Source organism: Carcharhinus amblyrhynchos, chromosome X, assembly GCF_965287045.1.
Source record: "Carcharhinus amblyrhynchos chromosome X, sCarAmb.v2.hapA, whole genome shotgun sequence".
NCBI classification, from domain to species: Eukaryota; Metazoa; Chordata; class Chondrichthyes; order Carcharhiniformes; family Carcharhinidae; genus Carcharhinus; species Carcharhinus amblyrhynchos.
The window spans coordinates 7,770,833-7,795,698 of NC_137359.1; the positions used below are offsets into that span (position 1 = coordinate 7,770,833).

The 24,866-nt window shown below is 45.0% G+C and overlaps 1 protein-coding gene across 4 annotated transcripts in view; it reads left to right on the forward strand.

The window, feature by feature from the left end:
- The window catches only part of LOC145362060 (vitamin D3 receptor-like), a 138,527-nt gene that overhangs the window by 58,865 nt on the left and 54,796 nt on the right, over positions 1 to 24,866 (forward strand). For all 4 annotated transcript variants that reach the window (XM_080218114.1, XM_080218113.1, XM_080218115.1 and 1 more), the window contains one exon: positions 11,974 to 12,104. In XM_080218114.1, coding sequence (XP_080074240.1) covers positions 11,974 to 12,104 — 131 coding nt within the window. The remainder of the gene's footprint in view (positions 1 to 11,973; positions 12,105 to 24,866) is intronic.

Consider the following 24,866-nt stretch of genomic DNA (forward strand, 5'->3'; position numbering starts at 1 on the left):
GGCTATTTCTGCCAAACTCATACTTGCAGTAACTTGCTCTGTTACCCTGAAGTCTGAGCCTTTAAGAAAGGAATAATTACTGTATGCATGCCTTGGACAAGTTAAGTGGTTTAATCTGGGGAGATGCAAAAGCAGTAGTTCTCTACAAATTGAAAAGTAAATCAAATATTTAATAATTTTTTTGACAGTTATCATTTCCTTGCTTATTGATTGTGTATATTAGTGATGAGGGAATAGGGTATTAGTCAGCACAGTACACAACTTCCAGAATACTTGGTCAAATTGGTAACCTTCAGAGTCATAGCCGCAATCTTCAAATAGTATACTCCAGGCCTTGGAGCTGCCAAGCAGCTGTTTAGTGTTCTGCATGGAAAAGTTAGTAAGTCGATCCAGAAGTTACGCTGCCATTGTGGATTTTCTTAATACCTGGTAACAGGAGGGCAATGGCAGAGGTCACAAGCAAGACTAAATCAGTTAGGATTATATTCATTGGAGTTTAGCAGAGTGAGAGGGAATCTGATAGAAACTTATAAAATTCTAACAGGGTTAGACAGGGTAGATTCAGAAAGAATGTTCCCGATGGTGGGGGGAGTCCAGAACTAGGGGGTTATAGTTTGAGGATAAGGGGTAAACCTTTTAGGACTGAGGTGAGGAGAAATTTCTTCACCCAGAGGGTGGGGAATGTGTGGAATTCACTCCCACAGAAAGTAGTTGAGGCCAAAATGTTGGGTGATTTCAGGAAGAAATTAGATATCGTTCTTGGGGCCAAAGGGATCGAAGGACATGGGGGGAAGGGGGGGGATCAGGATATTGAATTTGATGATCAGCCATGATCATAATGAATGATGGAGCAGGCTTGAAGGGCCGAATGGCCTCCTCCTTCTAGTTTCTATGTTTTTATGCAAGTTGCCTGTCAATCTCACATCTGGGTAAGGTACCTGGCATGGCAATGTGGGAAACTAGATCGCTAGATTGAAAAATGTCTTGCTTGTAGATGTCTCTGTGACTTCCCCTGGAAAACCATCATTTAAATTGAAGATCAACAATCTGAATATATCCCTCTGTATAAATGAATTAAAGGATAAACAAGTGCTAGAGACGTAAAGTACTCTTCCGCTGTGAAAATGTAAAAGAAACATATCTGCTCTTGGAAGAAATTTGATATTGATCCTGCAGTTCAGATTTCATTCCCTCCAGAACGAGTCCGGTGGTGTCACTTATCGTCCTGAGCTGGCAGGGTGCATTGCTCAAATAGCCCTCCAGTTCGACTGTGAAATGATGAGATATGGGTGCAACACGAGGTAATTCCTTCCTCGTAAAGAGGTGCCTGGCTTCAGATCAGTTATGCCCAAAGTAGGATCTTGAGTTTTGATGCAGTCTGTTGAAGTTGCTTGCCACTCCTGATTTTTAAAACAAATATTGAGTCTTGCCATTGCGCTAGCAATAATATATCTATCATTCATTCTATAATTCTGGTATCTAAATCAGAGTTGATCTGCCCCACTATTTAAAAGCATGGTCATAAGGTGCAAGGCATGCTGATTATAAGTCATAAAGTCATGCAACAGAAACAGGGCCTCGGCCCATCATGTCTACGCCGACCATCAAATACCAATTTATACTGATCCCATTTCCCAGCACTTGGACCATAGCCTAGTTCTGTTCATCAAAAAACCTGCAGCCCTGTACCTTAACTCTGATCAGGACCTAACCACCTACCATCCTTTATTCTCTGGCTCACAATGGTTCCAGGTCTGGCAACACCTCAATTCATTCATTTTTTCCCCCCCCAGATACTCCATGGCCTCACTTCTCCCTATCTCTGTAACCTCCCCAAGCCACACAACCTTCCCAGATCTCTGTATTGCTCCAAACCTGGTCTCTTACATAATCTCTCTTTTAATTGCTCTACCATTGGTGACTACTGTAAGCTGTCCAAGCCCTAAGCTCTGGCATACTCTCCCAGGTGGAAGTGTGAGTTGTGAGGAGAATGTACAGGGGATTTGGCGAAGCTGTGTAAGTGAGCACAGCATTGGAAGATGGAATGCAATGTGAAGAAATGCACTTTAGTGGGAAGAGAGTAAAACAAAGTATTTCTTAATGGTGAGAGGTCAGAAGTGACAAACTTCAAAGGGATTTCGATATCCTTGTTCACAAATCACTGAAAATGTAGGTACATTTAACTGCATAAAAGCAGTTAAGAAAGAGAATGTTATGTTGGCTATTATTACTCCAATTCTCAAATCCTCTTGTAAGATGTCTCACTATAATTATATAGTGGGCTCATATAGTCGTATCCAAAAATTCTAATTGCCAGTCAAGCGTGAAAGCGGGAGGGAATCACGCTGACTTTTTGGGCGCACTTCTGGTACAGCACTTGGAGAAAAATAAGAGCTCAGATGCGATTCTCGCCAGCAAGGGGAGGGTGTGGAGCCTATTCATGCTGGAAGTCAGCTGCTGAGCTCCAGGGGCACCATTGTGCAGGCGTCCTGATCTGACTGGGAGATGTCGCACCAAGGTTCAATACAGTTTAACATAACTTTCTTATTCATTCATAGCATGTGGGTGACATTAACTAGGCTAGAATTTGTTGTCTGTCCCTAATTTCCTTTGAGAAAGTGGTGGTGAGCTACCTTCTTGAATGCTGCAGTCCATCAGATGCAGTTTGGATAGCATCTTCCACCCTTGTGAAGCTGGTTACACACCTTTCTTCGTCCTCCTCATTCATGCAGCATTCCTCTCGTGATCCTCTGCCCCTCTGGATATTGCAGCCCTGCCCTGGTAGCTGTGTCTCTCTCACTCACACTTCTCCACATTGGTCTTAAAACTGAAGAACAATTGTCCCTTGAAGTGTTCACTTCTCAAGGTCTCTCACTCCCCTTGCTCTGCATATGAAAGTTGCACCTCAGAGCAAACACTCTCAGTTTGTGTGTGCCTCTGATGTGCTTACCAAGTTTGCCCAGCCTCCAGCCTGTCACTCCTGCATTTTATTCATACTGACCCTGCTTGCACTAAAATAGCTGCTGAGCTCCTGTCTCTTTATGGATATGATGTGGGTATGCCGGCGTTGGACTGGCGTAAATTCCATTCACCTGACGAAGGGACTAACCCCGAAAGCTTGTGAGTATATTATCAAATAAATAGGTTGGACTAAAACCTGGTGTTGTCAGACTTTTTGCTGTCTTTATGGATAGTCATGCTCTGAAGCTTCATCCTTCATATGCGCCCTGGTAAAGTTTCACGTTCTCTGCCAAACACCTGATAATTGGTTCCTTAACTGGATCAATTGCCTGCCAAAGACCACAGTCTCCATCCATCAACCGAGCAAAATTCACCAGCCACATCAACAAGTTTGACTCCTGCACTAATGCATTCCTTTGCCATTTTGCAATTCACTCACCTCCCAGCTCGTTCCCAAGGTGCAGGAAGATTGGAGGCAAATACACCCACTGCACTGAATTTCTCCGCAAATTCCCAGCTTTTACATCATACAAAGATGCCGGAAATCTGGAAAAAACTAATAGGTGCTGGAAATGCTCAGCTGGTCAGGCAGCATCTGTGGAGAGAAACATGGTTAACCTTTCAGAATGAGAGGAAATTTCATCAGAACCAATGTTTACACACTGCAATCACAGTGCAGTGCAGTTACGGTTACTGTGTGCATCAGCAGGTACGGTTTACTTCTGTACCCTTTTCAAGCCATCGGCAGAAACGTTATAAATGCTGACTCCACTTCTCCTCACATGACCGCCTAATCAAGCAATCACCGAAAGCTGATTGTCTGGTAACCGTCACTGACGGGCAGTTTCTTTTCCAGTTTTTAAAGTTCTAAGTTAAATATTGAACAAAATTTCAATTTAAGCCTATTCACCACTACTTACCAAAGAATATCAATGTCCCTTATTTATTTCATTCTTCCGTGGGATATGAGCGTCACTGACAAATCCAACATTTGTTGTTCAACCCAATTGCCCTTAAGCTGGTGGTGGAGCAGCTTTCACAATCTACACTGTCTGTTCTGATGCACTGTGTCTATGATCACTCTATACAACCCCTGTTAATCTTCAGCAGCCTAGTAAAGTGTGCCTGTTACCGTTTTAAATCCTTGAAATGCTGTTTTGTGTTCTGCAGTACCATCTATCTGACAGTTAAAAACATAGAACATAGAACATTACAGCGCAGAACAGGCCCTTCGGCCCACGATGTTGCGCCGACCAGTTAAAAAAAAACAATGACCCACTAATCTAAACCAATCCCTTTTCGTCCATAAGCCTATCCACGGATCTCTTAAACGCCCCCAAACTAGGCGCATTTACAACTGCAGCAGGCAGGGCATTCCAATCCCTCACCACCCTCTGGGTAAAGAACCTACCCCTGACATCCGTCCTATAACTACCCTCCCTTAATTTAAAGCCATGCCCCCTCGTGCTAGCTTTCTCCATCCGAGGAAAAAGGCTATCACTATCCACCCTATCTAAACCTCTAATCATCTTATATGTTTCAATAAGATCCCCTCTTAGCCGCCTTCTTTCTAGCGAAAACAACCCCAAATCCCTCAGTCTCTCCTCATAGGACCTCCCCTCCATACCAGGCAACATCCTGGTAAACCTCCTCTGCACCCTCTCCAAAGCCTCCACATCCTTCCTATAATGTGGGGACCAGAACTGCACACAGAACTCCAAGTGCGGCCGCACCAGAGTTGTGTACAGTTGCAACATGACGCTGCGATTCCTAAATTCAATCCCCCTACCAATAAACGCCAAGACACCGTATGCCTTCTTAACAACCTTATCTACTTGATTCCCAACTTTCAGGGATCTATGTACACATACACCTAGATCCCTCTGTTCATCCACACTACTCAAAGTCCTCCCGTTAGCCCTATACTCAACACATCTGTTATTCCTACCAAAGTGAATCACCTCACACTTCTCCGCATTAAACTCCATCCGCCACCTCTCGGCCCAGCTCTGCAACCTGTCTAAGTCTCCCTGCAAACTATGACACCCTTCCTCACAATCTACCATACCTCCGACTTTGGTGTCATCAGCAAATTTACTAATCCACCCAACTATACCCTCATCCAGATCATTAATAAAAATTACAAACAGCAGTGGCCCCAAAACAGATCCCTGAGGCACACCACTCGTAACCGAACTCCATGACGAATATTTACCATCAACCACCACCCTCTGTCTCCTATCTGCTAGCCAATTCCTGATCCAATTTCCTAGACTACCCTCAATCCCATACATCTGCATTTTCTGCAGAAGCCTACCATGGTGAACCTTATCAAACGCCTTACTAAAATCCATATATACCACGTCAACTGCCTTACCCCCATCCACCTCTTTGGTCACTTTCTCAAAAAACTCAATAAGGTTAGTAAGGCACGACCTACCCGCTACAAAACCATGCTGACTATCTCCAATCAATTCATTACTCTCCAAATAACTATAAATCCTATCCCTAATAATTTTTTCCAAAACCTTGCCCACAACAGAAGTAAGACTCACCGGTCTATAATTCCTGGGGAAGTCTCTGTTCCCCTTCTTAAACAATGGGACAACATTCGCTATCCTCCAATCTTCCGGTACTATACCAGAGATCAACGACGACCTGAAGATCAGAGCCAGAGGCTCTGCAATCACCTCTCTTGCCTCCCAGAGAATCCTAGGGTAAATCCCATCCGGACCAGGGGACTTATCTATTTTCAAACCCTCTAGAATATCCAGCACCATCCCCCTTATCAACTGCAATACTGTCTATTTTACACCCCTGCAACCCAGTGTCCTCCTCAGCTATATTCATGTCCCCCTGCGTGAACACCGAAGAGAAATATTGGTTCAATGCCTCACCAATCTCTTCCGGTTCCACACACAATTTCCCTCTACTGTCTGTAACTGGCCCTAATCTTGCCCTAACCAACCTTCTGTTCTTGACATACCTATAGAACGCCTTAGGATTCTCCTTAATCCTATCAGCCAAAGTCTTTCTCTGAGACAGGTAGATTTTCGTCATTCTCCCTCGCCTGTCTTTACTTTTTTGCTATTGCTAACCTCATCCTTTTCCAATCACCATTCAGTGCCTGAGCAGAGTGAGCCAGGCAACCTACTGCCATCACTCATTAGCTGCTCAGCTAGTCTGGGGTGACTTGCTGAATGATTCTTGGAGAAAATCGGGACGTGCCTTCTGCCCCCTTCCTCAAACACTCACACAGCAGTCACAGGTTTGGCTGGTAATAAGTTTTACACCAAAACAAGGGCATTATTTAACTTCTGAAAATGTCAGGAACAGTGGAGGTTTGAAGAGATTTAGGAGTCCAAGTACAAAGATCACAAAATTGTCATGGTCAGGTAGAAAAGAAATTGTCAAAGTTGTCAGCCGTGGCTCAGATGGTAGAACTCTCACTTCTAAATCACAGAGTTGTGGATTTACGTCCCACTTTATTGAACACAAAAATCAAGATTAACACGCCAGTGTAGTATTGAGGGAGTGCTACACTTTCACAGGTGCCGTCTTATGGACAAGACATTAGACCAAGGCCTCATCCGCCTGTGCAGGCGGATGTAAAAGATCCCATGGACTATTTTGAAGAAAAGTTACCCTGGCAAATATTTGTCCCTTAATCAACATGACAGAAGAACATGTTATTTGCTCCTCTTGTGTTGCTGTTTGTGGGAGCTTGCTGTGCACAAATTGGCTACTGCATTACAACAACAATTACACTTCAAAAGGTATTTCATTGGCTGTAAAGCACTATGAGACGTCGAGAGGTTACGAAAAGCACAATATCATTGCAAGTCTTTCTTTAAAGGTAGTATGGATTGTTAGCTTTTATAACTAAAGGACTAGTATATAAAGGGGAGGAGGTTTTGCTGAAGATATACAAAGCCCTTGTTAGACTACATCAGGTGTACAGTTCCAAGTACCACACCTTAAAAAGTATAGATTGATGTTGGAAGGAGTGCAGTGCACAGCTGATTCACAAGAATTTTACTAAGACTGCAAGGGTTAAAATATGAAACGAGATTTCAGTTTAAAATATGAAACTAGGCCCATATACCTTGGAATGTAGGATAAAGAGGGCTGGTTAGATTTAAGGTTTCATTAGGATTTTCAAAGGAATTGTTGGGATGGAGAGAAGCTTTTTTTTCTGCTGATAGAGTAGTCTAATCCATGGCAGCATAAATGTAAAATCAAAGCCAGACCATACAGAATCATGGAATCCCTGCAGTGGAGAAAGATGCCATTAGGCCCATCGAGCCTGCACCGACCCTGACAGAGTGTCTTGCCTAGGTGCCCTTCCCACCCTATCCCTGTAACCCCACACAGATTTACCATAGTTAATCCATCTTGGGACACTAAGAGGCAATTTAGCATGGCCAATCCACCTAACCTGTACGTCTTTCGGACTGTGGGAGGAAACTGGAACACCCAGAGGAGATCTGCACCAACTTGGGGAGAACGTGCAAACTCCACACAGACACCCAAGCCGGGAATTGAATCCAGGTCCCTGGCACTGTGAGGCAGCAGTGCTAACCACTGTGCCACCATATACAGTTAGAAAACATTTCTTCACACAAAATGTGATAGAAGTGTGGAACTCTCTCTCACAAAATGCAATCAGTACTAGCCCAATTAATCATTTTAAATCTGAAATTGATTGCGTTGGATATTTGTGATAGAGAGCCTAAGTGGACAGGGTATGATTGAATGGTGGAAGAGTCTTGAGGGCTGAAGGGCCTACTCACGTTCCCATGTGCTTATTATCAAGCCTGGCACAAGTCGAGCCTGCCGCAGGATATAGTATAACAGCGCTTGGCTTAAATTCAAGGACGTTCTATGGAAGACTTGCACTTGTGTTCAGCAAATTATTTATGGCACTGTCTCAGCTCTGACTTCTTTTCTGGGTGGCATTCAATTTCCTAGAAGACTGGAGAGGTGCTATTGCAATTACTCATGCAATAATTATCGAATTGCATAATGTTTACTAGTTAGTAACTACAGCACATTAAATACTGGCGAAGATCCAGGCTACTCCCACTGTCTTGGGTATCTTGCATTAGAATCCATTCAACTGAACTTTCCGTGTGGCATTTTACCTGCCATAGTGCTGTGCCACTCCTGTTACACAGAATGCCACACTTCTGGGGCAGAATGGTTGGTGCTTTCCAGTTCCACACCAATATTGCATATGAGGATGGCACTATGCTGCGAGACTTGGACATTGACCATTACTGCGCCTGGAGTTGGGGGCTGCAGGTTCTACAAATTATTATTCACAAATAATGAGAGGCAATGCGGGCATGCCTGTGCTTGTCCCAAGATCTTGTACATCACAAGTTCTTCATGAAGACCTGATACCAAGTGAGGCTGGAGGCTTCCCTTTGCCAGTGGCTTTGAGAGTGACAGTAGCACTCAATTTCTTTGCCTCTGGGTCTTTCCAGTCACCAACAGGGGATCTGCATGGCAGCTTTCAGTTGGCAACTCATCAATGCCCTTTGCAGGAAGACACGTCACAATGTTAGATTTGTTCTGGATGAAGATAGCCAGTCTCGAGGATTCACTGGCTTTGCAGCATGTCAGGCTTTCCAATAGACTGCACCCATGTAGCTGTAAGGACTGCATGGCAGCAGCAGCCCTTAATGTTTATAAACCCACAAGGGTGACCATTCCAGCAATGTGCAACTGGTATGTGACCCTTGGAAGCACACCCTGTACGTTTATGCACCATATCCTGGGAGTTGCCATGACTCCTACATCCTGAGCCACTCCCATATCATATATACGTATATATTACAGCAAAGGTCCAGCAGTGATCCCTGAGGAATGCCACTTGTCACAGCCCTCCATTCAGAAATGCACCTTTCCACTGCTACCCTCTGTCTTCTATGACCAAGATGTGGATGTGCCGGCGTTGGACTGGGGTAAACACAGTAAAAAGTCTGACAACACCAGGTTTTAGTCCAACCGATTTATTTGATGGTAAACTCACAAGCTTTCGAGGTTTCCCTCTTTGTCAGGTGAATGGAGAGTTCTGGCCTCGGACAGAGCATATAAAGCACAGACAGTTTAGAGATTACTGATTAGAATGCGAATCTTTACATCTAACCTCTGTTCAAATCCTAAAGTGGCTGACAACGTGTGTGGAAGGAGCACTGATCACAGGTTAAAGAGATGTGTATTGTCTCCAGACAGCACAGTGAGTGAGGTTTTGCAAACCCAGGCAAATCACAGGGGTTACAGATAATGTGACATGAACCACACACATGAGGACGGTCTCAACAGGGATCTTGGGTTCATGTCACACTATCTGTAACCCCCGTGACTTGCCTGGGTTTGCAAAACCTCACTCACTGTGCTGTCTGGAGACAATACACATCTCTTTAACCTGTGATCAGTGCTCCTTCCACACACGTTGTCAGCCACTTTAGGATTTGAACAGCAGGTTAGATGTAAAGATTCGCATTCTAATCAGTAATCTCTAAACTGTCTGTGCTTTATATGCTCTGTCTGAGGCCAGAACTCTCCATTCACCTGACAAAGAGGGAAGCCTCGAAAGCTTGTGAGTTTACCATCAAATAAATCGGTTGGACTAAAACCTGGTGTTGTCAGACTTTTTACTGTGTTCTATGACCAAGCCAGTTTTGTATCCACCTTGCCAGCTCACCTCTGACCCGTGTGACTTCACCTTCTGTATCAGACAGATATGAGAGACCTTGTCAAAAGCCTTACTGAAGTCCATGTAGACAACACCCACTGCCCTACCCTCATCAATCATCTTCGTCACTTCCCCGAAAAACTCAATCAAGTTCGTGAGACACAACCTCCCCTTCACAAAACCATGTTGCCGCTCACTAATATGTCCACTTATTTCCAAGTGGAAATAAATCCTGTCTCGAAGAATCCTCTCCAATAATTTCCCCACCACTGATGTAAGGTTCATCTGTAATTACCTGGATTATTCTTGCTACCCTTCTTAGACAAAGGAAATGTTTTGTGATTGTTTTTCTCAACAACCCTTTTATTTTTAAATTCATTTGATGTGGGTGTTGCTGGCTGGGTCAGCAGTTATTAATTTATTGCCCATCCCTAATTTCCCTTGAACTGCGTGGCTTGCTAGGCCATTTCGGAGTCAACCACATTGCTGTGGCTCTGGAATCACATGTAAGCCAGACCAGGTAAGGATGGCAGATTTCCTTTCCTAAAGGACATCAGTGAACCAGATGGGGTTTTATGGCAATCGTTTCATGAATTCCAGATTTTTAAAAAATTCAAATATCACCATCTACCACGGTGGGATTCAAACCCATGTCCTCAGAGCATTACCCTGGATCACTGGATTACAAGTCCAGCGGCAATACCATTATGTCACTGCCTACCTGATCAGTAACTTGCTCTGTGAATATTTGCAGTCAAGAGTCCACTGTCTGTGACCACTCCATGGCACTCTTTGACTTAAGGGGGCGAGTTTCCCAAGATAATTCTAAGTATTGAACTTGCATAAAAATTGGATTAATTTTTTTCAGTGGGAGTTTCAAAATGAGTATCCCATACTCTGTGCATCACAGAATGCACTAGCGTGAATCATAGAACATAGAACAATACAGCACAGTACAGGCCCTTCGGCCCTCGATGTTGTGCCGAGCTATGCCCAAACCCAAGATCAAGCTATCTCACTCCTTACCATTCTGGTGTGCTCCATGTGCCTATCCAATAACCGCTTGAAAGTTCCTAAAGTGTCCGACTCCACTATCACAGCAGGAATCATGCTAAAAATTATTCATGCTAAAAATCTGTGGCCGGGGCCTATTCCCACTTGAGTGGTGGCAGCATAGCGCTCAGCGCATACTCATGCACTGATCTGTAAGGGCAGAGATCAGTGCATGCGCAGTTGCCCGCATGCCAGCCTCCCAATCACTGGCCAGCCTCACAACCCTGCATCGCTGCCTCTTCAACCCTCACATGGCCCGATTGCTTACCTATGTCTGCCAATCGGTGTCTCAGCTGAAACTCAGCACCTCCAACACTGCACTTCTCCCACAGTACTGTACTGAAGTGCCTGCCTAGATTATGTGTTTAAATCTCTGGAGTTGACTTTTAGGAAATCTGTTGTCCTTACCCGGTCTGGCCTATATGTGATTCCAGACCCACAGCAAGGTGGTTGACTCTTATCTGCCCTCTGAAATAGCTGAGCGCGACACTAAGTTCAAGGGAAATTAGGGATGGGCAACAAATTCTGCCCCAGCCAGCCACTGCCCAGATTGCATGAAAGAGTCAAGAAAAAAATCTAAAACAGGTTAAACCAGTCATGTGGGAATTATATTAAGCATTAGGTGATGTACAAGTTGGGTTTGTTGATGTCTGTCTGTAGAGTGGCAGTTGTTGTTTTGTTGCAGTCTGCACTCTCAACAGTAACAGCACCTCAACCGCATTCATTGTAAGAAATTTGCGGCATAATGAGACATTAAATAAATTCAATTCCTTCCAGTTTGTCTTTTGAGTAACTGGTGGTACAGCAGCTAAATCGGATTGGCTTCTGTCACTCACTCGCTCACACACAGCTCAGCAGAAGTCATTGGATACCTCTTCGCTTTCCCAACATTTTCTGTGTCCTGCTTCAGCTGAGACCTGGGGCGGAACTTTAAATCTCGCTCAAGCGAGACCAGAAATCCCCACCCAAGGTCAATGAACATTTCTGTTCTCCGCCCCTCGCCCTCTCCGATTCCATGGTGGGTGAGGCAGGAGAGTTCCAGTGCTGGATCTCACTGGGGAGTTGCTGTTGTTTATTCCATCCGAACATTTTATGGTTTAATTGTTGATGCTTCCTGATTGTCTGGTATCATGTTTTTCATTTGTTGCAAAATTGTAGTCACATCCTCAAATAAGGATATTAGTGTTGGACTGTCCTTCATAATTGTTTATTTGTCGCCTAAATCACTGAGTTGTTTAACTTTCATCCCTCACTAGGAGAAGCATGAAGAAAAAGGCCAATTTTACCTGTCCTTTTAATGGCAACTGTTCAATTACAAAGGATAACAGAAGGCATTGTCAAGCATGTAGACTCAAGCGGTGCCAGGATATTGGCATGATGAAAGAATGTAAGTAAATGCACTTAGAACAGAGGAGAAACTTTGAATGAAACTGAACTTATGAATGATACAATTTCCAATAATCAGCTGTATTTAATGCGGAGGCGGTGGCCTTGTCACCAGCTGGAAAGGGGGTGATGACCACGCCATGGTCATTTCCAGGAGCCCCAAATTAATGGCAATCTGCCGCCTGCAATCGCGTTTCCTGCAGCCTCAAAGGGGAAGATTCGGCTTCCAAGAGCTGTCTGCTAGTCCGAGGAAGGACAACTCTTCAGTTCCAATAGTGCCACCAGGAGTGGTGGTCACTGTTTTGACCACAGCAGTCCCCAGAGCAGAAACATCACTGGAGGCTCCCAAAGAGATACAAGTGGGGTGGGCTCACTGGAGCTTGTCAGACCGGCCCTAGTGATGGGACTGAAGGGAGATTAATGTGAAGAGCAGGAGATCTTCCTGCAGGGCTACGGCTGTAACTGGCTACTTATGGACCTGGGGACAGGAAGGCTGACTTAATCAGGGGGCGGGGAATCAGGAATGTCTCTGCCCTGTGCCTTGCTGCTTGATTATACATACCTCCTAGCCCACTCCCAGAGAGAGGAGAGGGCTATTAAGTTCCACCTAATATTTTAGTTCAAACTGTTGTAAGATGGAATCCAGAATTTCATGTGTAATTGTCACTGTGAATCAAGGCAATGTTCTGATCACCTAGCTGAAGAAACAAAGCTCTGTATTGGATAGAAATCTAGCTCTGAAGAAGTCATAGGGACTCAAAACTTTAACTTTCTCTTCACAGATGCTGCCAGACCTCCTGAGCTTTCTCAGCACACTCTGCTTTATATCTATGATAAATGGGTTTTATTGCTAACTTTGATCATGTTAGCTGATCTCGGCAAGGGCATAACAATTGGTCTTTGTTGCAATTTTAGTTTCTTCGTATGTTTTCTCATTGGTCAGTCGGCAGATTCGATGGGTGGAATTTGACCCCCTATGATCTAGAAAGAGAACGGTTTCTCTGCACTGACTTACCTGAGAGCTCACAAATACCCCATGTTCAGTAATCTGGTGAATGAATCTTATGCTGTTTTGCACCATGCAGTCAAATTCTCTTCAAAATTATAGATATTGCCACACAAATCACAGGGTAACAGACTAAAGCCACTGTTACTGCTGTACACTTGAGCAAGAACTTTGTACCTCAGATTGGCAATTCTAGTTTCCTCTTGTTTCCCAGGTGGTTTATTTTTCGGTGAACATTCCTCCTTCATGGATGCTGTTCGGTCACCACATGCCATCAATACCGAACTCCTAGTCTAACTATTGGTCCCAACCCTGTTTTGGCTTCTGACCACAACTGGGTCTCTGACTTTCTCTCGCCATAGCCACTCATGGGCCTCACCGTCAGGAAGCTGAGGAGAAGAGCTACAAATCAGGAGTTTGCTGCTGAAATGGCACCTGTGATGGCAGAACTCATTTGGGGGAGGGCTTGAACCTTAGGTAGCTGAAGACCTCTAAGAACATAAGAAATAGGAGCAGGAGTAGGCCATCTAGCCCTTCGAGCCTGCCCCGCCATTCAATAAGATCATGGCTGATCTGAAGTGGATCAGTTCCACTTTCCCGCTTTCTCCCCATAACCCTTAATTCCCTTGTCTGTCAGAAACCTATCTACCCGTGACTTAAATATATTCAGCGAGGTAGCCTCCACCACTTCAACGCGCAGAGAATTCCAGAGATTCACCACCCTTTGAGTGAAGAAGTTCCTCCTCAACTCTGATCTAAACTGCTGCCCACCCCCCCCCCCCCCCCCCCTCCTCATCTTGAGGCTGTGCCCTCTAGTCCTGCTCTCCTTTCTAAGTGGGAAGAATCTCTCTACCTCTACCCTATCCATCCCCTTCATTATCTTGTACGTCTCTATAAGATCCCCCCTCAGCCTTCTAAACTCGAACGAGTACAGACCCAGTCTATTCGTCTCTCTTCATAGGCTAACCCCCTCATCTCCGGTATCAGCCTGGTGAACCTTCTCTGCACTCTCTCCAAGGTCAATATATCCTTTCGCAAGTGCGGCGACCAAAACTGCGCACAATACTCCAGCTGCGGCCTCACCAGTGCCCTGTACAGTTGCAGCAAGACCTCCCTGCTTTTATATTCTATCCCCCTCGCTATAAAGGCCAACATTCCATTCGCCTTCTTGATCACCTGCTGCACCTGCAGACTGGGTTTTTGCGACTCGTGCACAAGGACCCCCTGGTCCCTCAGCACCATAGCATGCTGCAGCTTTTCGCCTTTTAAATAATAATCCCTCCTACTATTATTTCTGCCAAAGTGGATAACCTCACACTTGCTAACATTATACTCCATCTGCCAGGTCCTCGCCCACTCGCTCAGCCTATCCAGATCTCTCTGCAGACTTTCCACACCCTCCACGCAATTTGCTTTTCCACTCATCTTCGTGTCATCAGCAAATTTTGTCACCTGACACTCAGCCCCCTCCTCCAGATCATCTATGTAAATGGTAAACAGTTGAGGCCCCAGCACCAGTCCCTGCGGCACTCCACTAGTCACCAACCGCGAACCAGAAGAGCACCCATTGATTCCAATTCTCTGCTTCCTATTAGACAACCAATCCTCTATCCACGCTAACACCTTACCCCCAACTCCGTGCACCCTAACCTTCTGCAGCAACCTTTTGTGAGGCACCTTATCAAATGCCTTTTGGAAATCTAAAAACACCACATCCACGGGTTCCCCTCTGTCTACCGCGCTAGTCACATCCTCATAGAAATCCAATAAATTCGTCAAACACGACTTCCCCTTAATGAATCCGTGCTACGTTTGCTCGGTCAAACCATTCTTTTCTAGGTGCCTCGCTATTTCTTCTTTGATGACGGATTCTAGTATTTTTCCAACTACAGACGTTAAACTAACCGGCCGATAATTCCCTGCCTTGCACATTCTCTTGCACATTCTGTTCTCAGTTGCCTTGTGACTGGTTTGAATAAGTTGCTGCTCCGTGAGGGAAAAGAGGCTTTTGTAAGTTTTGCCAAGGGTGAACAGTGCAACCTGAATCAGAAAGGTAGAGGTAGATAGCAGTTGGCCGGATCTGGGGATCACCAAAATGCACGTGCTCATTCTGGCACTTCTGCAATAGTCCTCCTGATCCTTCTCAACCTCCGCCTGCCTCCTGAAAACAGAGGAACAGGAGATGCCCTAAGGTAGAGCCTATGATTTGATTTGATTTTTTTATTGTTATCACAGGTATTAGTATACAGTGAAAAGTATTGTTTCTTGCGCACTATACGGATAAAACATACTGTTCATAGAGAAAGGAAGGAGAGAGTGCAGAATGTAGTGTTACAGCCATAGCCAAGATGTAGAGAAAGATCAACTTAACATAAGGTAAGTCCATTCAAAAGTCTGATGGCAGCAGGGAAGAAGGTGTTCTTCAGTCACTTGACACATGACCTCAGACGTTTGTATCTTTTTCCCAACAGAAGAAGGTGGAAGAGAGAATGTCTCGGGTGCATGGGGTCCTTAATTATGTTGGCTGCTTTTCTGAGGCAGCGGAAAGTGTAGACAGAGTGAGTGGGTGGGAGGCTGGTTTGAGTGATGGAGTGGGCTTCATTCATGACCCTTTGTAGTTCTTTGCCGTCTTGGTCAGAGCAGGAACCATACCAAGCTGTGATACATCTGGAAAGGATGCTTTCTATGGTACATCTGTAAAAGTTGGCTGATCAGGGAGATTTTAAAAAAAGCTTAAAAAGTTAAAGATTTGTTTAAAACAAAACCGAACCAACAAAGCAACTTTTATATGAAAAATACTCTAGAAGCTCTGACACTTTTTTCTTTTTGGTTACTGTTGTACTTTGTGACCTTCTGCTGTTGGTCACTCTGGGCCTTCAAATGAGACTGTAATGCATCTGTCCCAGAGGCACTGTTTATTCATTGCATATTAATTGGATTTAATTGTATTCAAGTTGTGGGGATTCTCTTGTCTATTTGTATTCAAGAGTAGATTGAAACTGCATGTTGGGTTAGGAAATGTATGTCTTCGAAGTGTGCTTCCATTCTATCCTGCTTCGCTATCAAATAGAATATTGTTCATGACAACAGTCGGATGGTAGAGGGTGAAGATAGGCCTTGTAGAGACCACCATCTATCCAACATCATTTTCCAGCCCACATTTGGTTTGACTTTGTGATGGAAAACAGAAAGCACATGTTTGAGTGAAGTGATGATTTGTGGAAAGCTGTTTTGGGAAAGGCACCTTCAGAATAGGCTTTATTTAACATCTTAAACTTTACAGAGTGAGCTTACCTTGATATTCTCCATCTGTTTTTGACTATTAAAACGTTTGATATTTCTTGAGCTTTTTCTCGATCTCCACTGAGGGAAATCAAGGGAATGTTATGGCAATGAAGCTAAGCCAGAGTCTGCAGCAGTACGTTTTCCATTAAAACCAACTGGCCAGCATGCTGCACATGCTTTCAAATACTGACAGACCCTCTTTCCTGTTATTAGCGTAGGGGGATGCTTTGGTATCTCCCATTTAAAATTTGCACAATGATACATTCACAATTCTGGTGAGGAAGTTGAGGGGCAGCCACACAGTCCAAAGATGTGCGGGTTTGATGCATTGGCCATGCTAAATTTCCCCCTGGCATTCCAGAATGTGTCGGTTAGAGGGATTGGCAGGATAAATATGTAGGTTTACGGGGATAGGGCCTGGGTGGGATTGTTGTCGGTACAGATTTGGTGGGCCGAATGGCCTGTTTCTTCACTGTAGAGGTTCTATGTACGTATGATTGTTAAGTGTTTAGCTTAGACTCCCAGATAGCAAGATGTTGAGGAGCAAATATGTTCACTATTCACAGAAGTGTGCAAAAACAATAACAATAGGCTAGTTATATTAGGTGATTTCAACTTTACCAGCATTAATTGGGATAATCATAGTGTTAAGGGCTTGGATGGACCAGATTTCTCGGACTGCGAGCTGGAGAACCTTTTGGATCAATATGTGGAGGGTCCAACATGGGAAGGAGCTGTGCTGGACCTAATTTTGGGGAATAAAGCTAGACAGATGATTGAGGTGTTGGGGGGGGGGAGCATTTTAGTGATAGCGATCACATCATGGTACAACTTAAGCTTGTTATGGACAAGAAAATAGACAAGTTGCAAAAAAAAGGTTTTGGTTAGGGGGAGAACGGACTTTAGTAATATAAGGCAGGATCTGGCCAAGCTAGACTGGGAACATCTATTAATGGGGAAATCTATAGAAGAACAGAGGCGGAGGCATCCAAAAAGTAAATGGGTAAGCTCAGTATGTTCCCTCTAGGGAGATAGAAAGGAACTAGCCCAGAGAACCAGGGATGACCAGAGATATTCAGGATACTGTGAGAAAGAAAAGAAAAGCTTTTACCTGGTACAAGGGGAGCAAATTAGCAGAGGCATTAGTGAACTATAGAAAGGGCAAGGTGGAACTTAAGAAAGCAATTAGGAAAGCAAAGATGGGATATGTGAAAGCTCTGGCTGGTAAATGTATGGAAAATCCCAAGATATTCTATAAGTATATCAATGGGAAGAGGATAACCAGGGAAAGTATAGGCCCCATTAGGGAACAAGGAGGCAATCTGTGGGTGAAGCCTGATGACATTGGTAGAGTGTTGAATGAATATTTCACATCTGTCTTCACCCAAGGGAATGAAGGTATAGAATTCAGGGAGAAAGACTGAGAGATTCTTGAGTAAATTGACATGGGGAGGACAGGGTTTTGGAGATGTTGGCAGCCTTGAAAGTGAATAAATCTCCAGTTCCAGATGAATTGTGCCGTAGGCTGCTGTGGAGGCCAGGGAGGAGATTGCAGGGCTCTGACCCAAAATTTTCAATTCATCTCTGGCCATCTTTGTCAGAGTGAGGTCATGCCTAAAAAAATTGATTTAATTTTTTGAGGTGGTGACCAGATAAAGGTAGTGCAGTTGATGTAGTTTATATGGATTTCAGCGAAGACTTTGACAAGATCCCACATGGGGAATTTGTAAAGAAGGTAAATGCACATGGGATACAGGGTAAGTTGATAATGTAGATTTAAAATTGGCTCAGTTGGAGGAGACAGAGGGTGATGACAGAAGGCTGCTTTAGTGACTCGAAGCCAGTGTCCAGGGATCTGTGCTAGGTCCCCTATTATTGGTAATTTATATAAACGACATCAGTGACTATGTGGGATTAAGTTTGTGGCTGACACAAATGCGGATGGGTGGTTAACAGTGAGGCGGAGTGTCTTGGGCGACAAGAAGATATAGACGGAATGGTCAAATGGACAGATAAGTGGCAGGTGGAATTTAATCCTGAAAAGTGTGTACTTTGGTTGTGGGTTGAAGATACATTAAAAAAAGATAAACTGGGTGGATTTTATTTAGTTTGGACAAGGAAGTATTCAATGAAGGACATGACACTCGGAAGTTCTGTGGAACAAAGGGACCTTGGTGTGTTTGTCCACAGATCTCTGAAGGCGCAGAGGAGCATGTTAGTAGGGTGGTGAAAAAGGCATATGAGACACTTCATCAGCTGAGGCACAGATTACAAAAGCAGGGAAGTCATGTTGGAGTTGTATAGAATTTCGGTGAGGCCACAGCTGGAATACATTGTGCAGTTCTGGACACCACATTATAGGAAGGATGTGATTGCATTGGAGGCGGTGCAGAGGAGATTTACCAGGATACAGGATGTTGAATGCAAATACTGTCACTAGAGAGGTAGTGCTTGATAGACTAATGGGACTGATGGTGGACAAGTCCCCAGGACCGGACGGAATGCACCCCAGGGTTCTGAAGGAAATGGCAGAGGTGATAGTAGATGCCTTTGTGATTATTTACCAAACTTCGCTGGATTCCGGGGAAGTGCCGGAAGATTGCAAAACGGCTAATGTTACGCCGCTATTTAAAAAAGGTAGCAGGCAAAAGGCAGGGAATTACAGGCCGGTTAGTTTAACGTCTGTAGTTGGAAAAATGCTTGAATCCGTCATCAAAGAAGAAATAGTGAGGCACCTAGAAAAGAATGGTTTGATAGAGCAGACGCAGCGCGGATTTGTTAAGGGGAAGTCGTGTTTGACAAATTTATTGGATTTCTATGAGGATGTGACTAGTGCGGTAGACAGAGGGGAACCAGTGGATGTGGTGTTTCTTGATTTTCAAAAGGCGTTTGATGAGGTGCCGCACAAAAGGATGCTTCAGAAGGTTAGGGGGCATGGAGTTGGGGGTAAGGTGTTAGCGTGGATAGAGGATTGGTTGTCTAATAGGAGGCAGAGAGTTGGTATCAGTGGGTGCTATTCTGATTAGCGCTTGGTGACTAGTGGAGTGCCGCAGGGATCGGTGCTGGGGCCTCAGCTATTTACCATTTATATCAATGATCTGGAGGAGGAGGCTGAGTGTAGGGTGACGAAATTTGCTGATGACACAAAGATGAGTGGAAAAGCAAATTGTGCGGAGGGTGTGGAAAGTCTGCAGAGGGATCTGGATGGGCTGAGCGAGTGGGCGAGGACCTGGCAGATGGAGTACAAAGTTAGCAGGTGTGAGGTTATCCACTTTGGCAGAAATAATAGTAGGAGGGATTACTGTTCAAAGGGTGAAAAGCTGCAGCATGCTACGGTGCAGAGGGACCTGGGGGTCCTTGTGCATGAGTCGCAAAAACCCAGTGTGCAGGTGCAGCAGGTGATCAAGAAGGCGAATGGGATGCTGGCCTTTTTAGCGAGGGGGATAGAATATAAAAGCAGGGAGGTCTTGCTGCAACTGTATAGGGCACTGGTGAGGCGGCAGCTGGAGTACTGTGTGCAGTTTTGGTTGCCGCACTTGCGCAAGGATATTTTGGCCTTGGAGGGAGTGCAGAGGAGGTTCACCAGGCTGACACTGGAGATGAGGGGGTTAGACTATGAAGAGAGACTGAACAGACTGGGTCTGTACTCGTTGGAGTTTAGAAGGCTGAGGGGGGATCTTATAGAGACGTATAAGATAATGAAGGGGATGGATAGGGTAGAGGTAGAGAGATTCTTCTCGCTCAGAAAGGACAGCAGGACTAGAGGGCACAGCCTCAAGATAAGGGGTGGGGGGGGGGGGGCAGTTTAGAACGGAGTTGAGGAGGAACTTCTTCACCTCAAAGGGTGGTGAATCTCTGGAATTCTCTGCCCGTTGAAGTGGTGGAGGCTACCTCGCTAAATATATTTAAGTCACGGGTAGATAGGTTTCTGACAGACAAGGGAATTAAGGGTTATGGGGAGAAAGCGGGAAAGTGGAACTGATCCACTTCAGATCAGCCATGATCTTATTGAATGGTGGGGCAGGCTCGAAGGGCTAGATGGCCTACTCCTGCTCCTGTTTCTTGTGTTCTTGTGCTGCCTGGGATGGAACATTTAAGATATGAAGGGAGGTTGGATAGGCTTGGGTTGTTTTCTCTGGAGCAGAGAAGGCTGAGGGGGACAAGAGTATAAGGGACATGGACAGAGTGAATATGGAGCAGCTGTTCCCCTTAGTTGAAGGGTAGTCACGAAGGTTCATTGGTTCAAGGTGAGGGGGTGGGAGGTTTAGGGGTGATGTGAGGAAAAGCCTTTTACCCAGAGGGTGGTGAGGGTCTGGAATGCACTGCTGGGAGGGTGGGGGAGGCCTCACATCCTTTAAGAAGTACCTGTATGAGCACTTGGCACATCATAACATTCAGGACTATGGGCTGTGCTGGTAAATGGGATTAGATGGGAGGTCAGGTGTTTCTAATGTGTCGGTGTGGACTCAGTAGGCTGAAGGGCCTTTTCTGCACTGTATGATTCTATGCTATCAGGTGCCCAGTCACCAATGGGAAAATAGTATGCCCTTACAAATATCAGTTCAATTTCTTCACAGTTGGGCTATAAACTTGTGCCCCTGAAGATTCGTTATTTAAACAAAAGTAAATCTGGGCTGTAGGTTTCTAAATTGTTGGCATCCATGCTGAACCTGTTGGGAAATCATTGGGACTAATGTGCTGCTGTTCAGTGTTCTAATGTAGAGATGCCGGCTTTGGACTGGGGTAAACACAGTAAGAAGTCTCACAACACCAGGTTAGAGTCCAACCAGTTTATTTGATAGTAATCCCACAAGCTTTCGTCAGGTGTGTGGAAGGTTCTGAATGCACTCATACACACTTTGCCTGAAAAAATATCAGCGATTCCGAATCGCGCTGCGCAAGCCTGTGGGCGGGGCTTAACACGCCCAAAATCCTGCAGTTCTGATCGGCACCTCCAACTATGCATGCGCAGAAACAAAAATCGAAAAATGCTCCCCTGATGCATCCCTCCGGACCGGATAATGCCTCCCCTGGCCCCCACAGACATTGCCCCATCCCCACAACATTACTGACTCCTTTATTCCCTCCCCCTCCCACTACCCAAACCGATCGCGGCCTCCTGGCCCCCTTCCCACCCTGCCGATCACATGCAGAGTGGTAGTGGACCTTTCTCCCCCCTCACTGAGCAGAGGCAGAGTGGCAACGGACCCCACCCCCATGGTGGCCACTTCCGCGGATCACGCTACTCACCTCACACCCGGCTTTACCAAGTTTTCATGCCTGAAAACGGCTGCAACTTTTTGGTAAAATTGGGCCCTATGAGTCCCAGAACCTTGAACTTCAGATCTCATAATGCCTTGATGGCCACATGGGTGCAATCAATCATTGTCTTCCTGCCAACTGTGCAGTTCCATGGACACCTACTTGTGAAGTGCCAAGTTCCCCTTTGCCCCTCCTAACCCCAATTATGGGGCTTGCATAATACCCTGCAGCAACTTTGACTGGCTCCCCACTCAAGAACCACCACTCTTCAGATCTGCAGATCTGCAACAGGCACCTCCTGAAACCCATGTACTCACTTCCAAATCCCACTCTTTCCCCTTACAACAATCTACTGAGTTTTTTTAAGCACTTTACCATTGAGAAGGGGAGTGGGATCCCTGTCCCACCCTCTTCCCATCCTGGTTAACATTGCCACGCCATGATTGGCATCTCAAAACTGGCTGGCACCCTTATTTTTGGGAGTTTTGACTGGTTGTGCGTTGAAGATGCATAAAAAAAACTAATAAAAGATAAACTGGGTGGATTTTATTTTCTCTGATTAAAATTACATGTAAATTAGAAGTGTTACAGAATATGTGCTAACAGCAGGACACCATAAATATCTCCATTCAGGAGACTGGCTATCTCCTCACAGCTAACATTGGAAATACCAATCCTATACTATTAGCAGCATGTGGAATTCTGTTTCACATTTTAACTGTGATACTCTTCTACAGAGTTTGAAACCAAGTTGAGCAGTATTATATCTGATAAGTGGGGAGAAGCATTCTTATTAATCAACAGGGTTCAAAGAATGCAGCAATTTCCATATCGATATAAGAATGTATTTATTGTAAAGTTTGACATTTGACAAACAGCTATCCCCCCTGCCCTGTGGAAATATTTCTGCCTTCCCAACCAAGAAGGGTGACAAACTTACTCCTGGCTTCCTGCGAATGTCACTCTCGATCCAGCTGGGAGGGGTCCATACCTTTCTAACATCTGGCATTCAATACTGGCACTTCCTCAGCACGATGAGGTAAATCAAGCCAGTGGTGTTGAGCTGATGGGTCTATGACCAAATAATGACAGTGGGAGGAATACAGTTGAAGATAAAGGCAGGAGAAGGAACTGTGTAAAGTGCCGTTCAATTGAATTGATGCTATTAGTTCCAGATATGTTCAACATTGCAGAACTTCAATTTTTTTAAAGACCTTTTACGAGTAATGTTAGAAGGCAGCACAGTCGTTAGCACTGCTGCGTCACAGCGCCAGGGACCTGGGTTCAATTCTGGCCTCAGGGCACTGTGTGGAGTTTGCATGTTCTTCCTGTGTCTGCCTGGGTTTTCTCCAAGTGGGTTTCCTCCCACATTCCAAGGATGTGTGGTTTAGGTTGGTTGGTTGGTCACGCTAAATTGACATAGTGTCAGGGGATTGGCGGGGTTATGGGAATAGCGCCTGGGTGGGATTGTGGTCAGTACAGACACGATAGGCTGAATGGCCTTTTTTTTGCACTGTCGAGATTCTATGATTCTCTGTTAAATAAGTGCGTGTTATTTATTTTGATGGATTTTGTTACTTGCCAATAATGGTTTCTAAAATTTTCTCAGGGTCAGAGGGCAGGATTCCACTGCTAAAGTCACCAGCTGCATTTTTCCATCATTCACATTGATGGACAGGAATATTTTTGGGGTCGGAAGCACAGAAGGGGAGTTGTTGGCTTAATGTCTGGATTGTACCTGAGTTAATTGACACCGACTCGAGCAGATTAGAAAATTATGCCCCATCCCTCTCAGAACCAGTGCAAAACTCATCCCTCTCCCAAACAAAAATGACTTAAATGTTGTGATTTGACTAGCGCTGGACATGCTGGTAAGAATCATTCCCACCCAAAACAACACTTGGGGCGGGATTTTCTGGCAGCACGCGCACCCAAGACCAGAAATCCCCGTCTGAGCTCAATGGATCTTTAAGTGATCTGTGGAATTTTCTGTCTCGCCTGCTCCAATTCCCACAGCGGGCAAGATAGGACGTTTTCAGCCTTAGTCATTATTTGTTAAGATTCCGCCTGGGGTTTTGATTTATATAGCACTGGCATTAGTCCTGATAAGGAGGAAGCTCCACTTAAATCCAGCTGAGCTGTATAACTGATTTGATTTGATTTATTATTGTCACATATTAACATATGGTGAAAAGTATTGTTTCTTGCGCGTTATACAGACAAAGCATACAGTTGATAGAGAAGGAAAAGAGAGAGTGCAGAATGTAGTGTTACAGTCATAGCTAGGGTGTCGAGAAAGATCAACTTAATGCAAGGTAAGTCCACTCAAAAATCTGACAGCAGCAGCGAAGAAGCTGTTCTTGAGTCGGTTGGTATATGACCTCAGACTTTATATCTTTTTCCTGACGGAAGAAGGTGGAAGAGAGAATGTCCGGAATGCGTGGGGTCCTTAGTTATGTCAGCTGCTTTGCTGAGGCAGTGGGAAGTGTAGACAGAGTCAGTGGATGTGAGACTGATTTGTGTGATGGATTGGGCTACATTCACAACCTTTTGTAGTTCCTTACGGTCTTGGGCACAGCAGAAGCCAATGATGGAGGAGGTGAAGGGAGATTTAGAAATCTAAAGAGGAAAACTAAGATAGTAAAATGACGTAGCAATTTGGGTAAAGACAAATAGAGGGACAGGAGGTGGAATTTTGCACTGCGGCATGAAAGCTGTCATGTAGCTCTCCAGCTCCATAGTTGAGTTTTCTTATCAGTCATTAAGGCACTCTGTGCACAAAAAAATCTGACAACACCAGGTTAAAGTCCAACAGGTTTATTTGGTATCACGAGCTTTCGGAGCGCTGCCCCTTCATCACTTCACTCACCTGATGAAGGAGCAGTACTCCAAAAGCTTGTGATAACCTGTTGTCGTGAGACTTCTTACTGAGCCCACTCCAATCCAACACTGGCATTGCCACATCTCAAAAAATCTGGAGGCGTAGGCTGGAATTCTCCGGTCATTCATACCCCGTCGCTGCTGCCAGCGGGAATGGAGAACTTGGCGTTGAGCCAAATCTCCGTTCACCGCAGTGGCACTGGAGAATCCCAGCTGTGGGCGAGGTTGGAGAATCCGGCCCATGACCTTTGCCATCACAGTGGTGGGACAGGGTCGGCTCCACAGAGATTAGGGTGCCCTTTTAAAAGGAAATCCTGCCACCTTGACAGT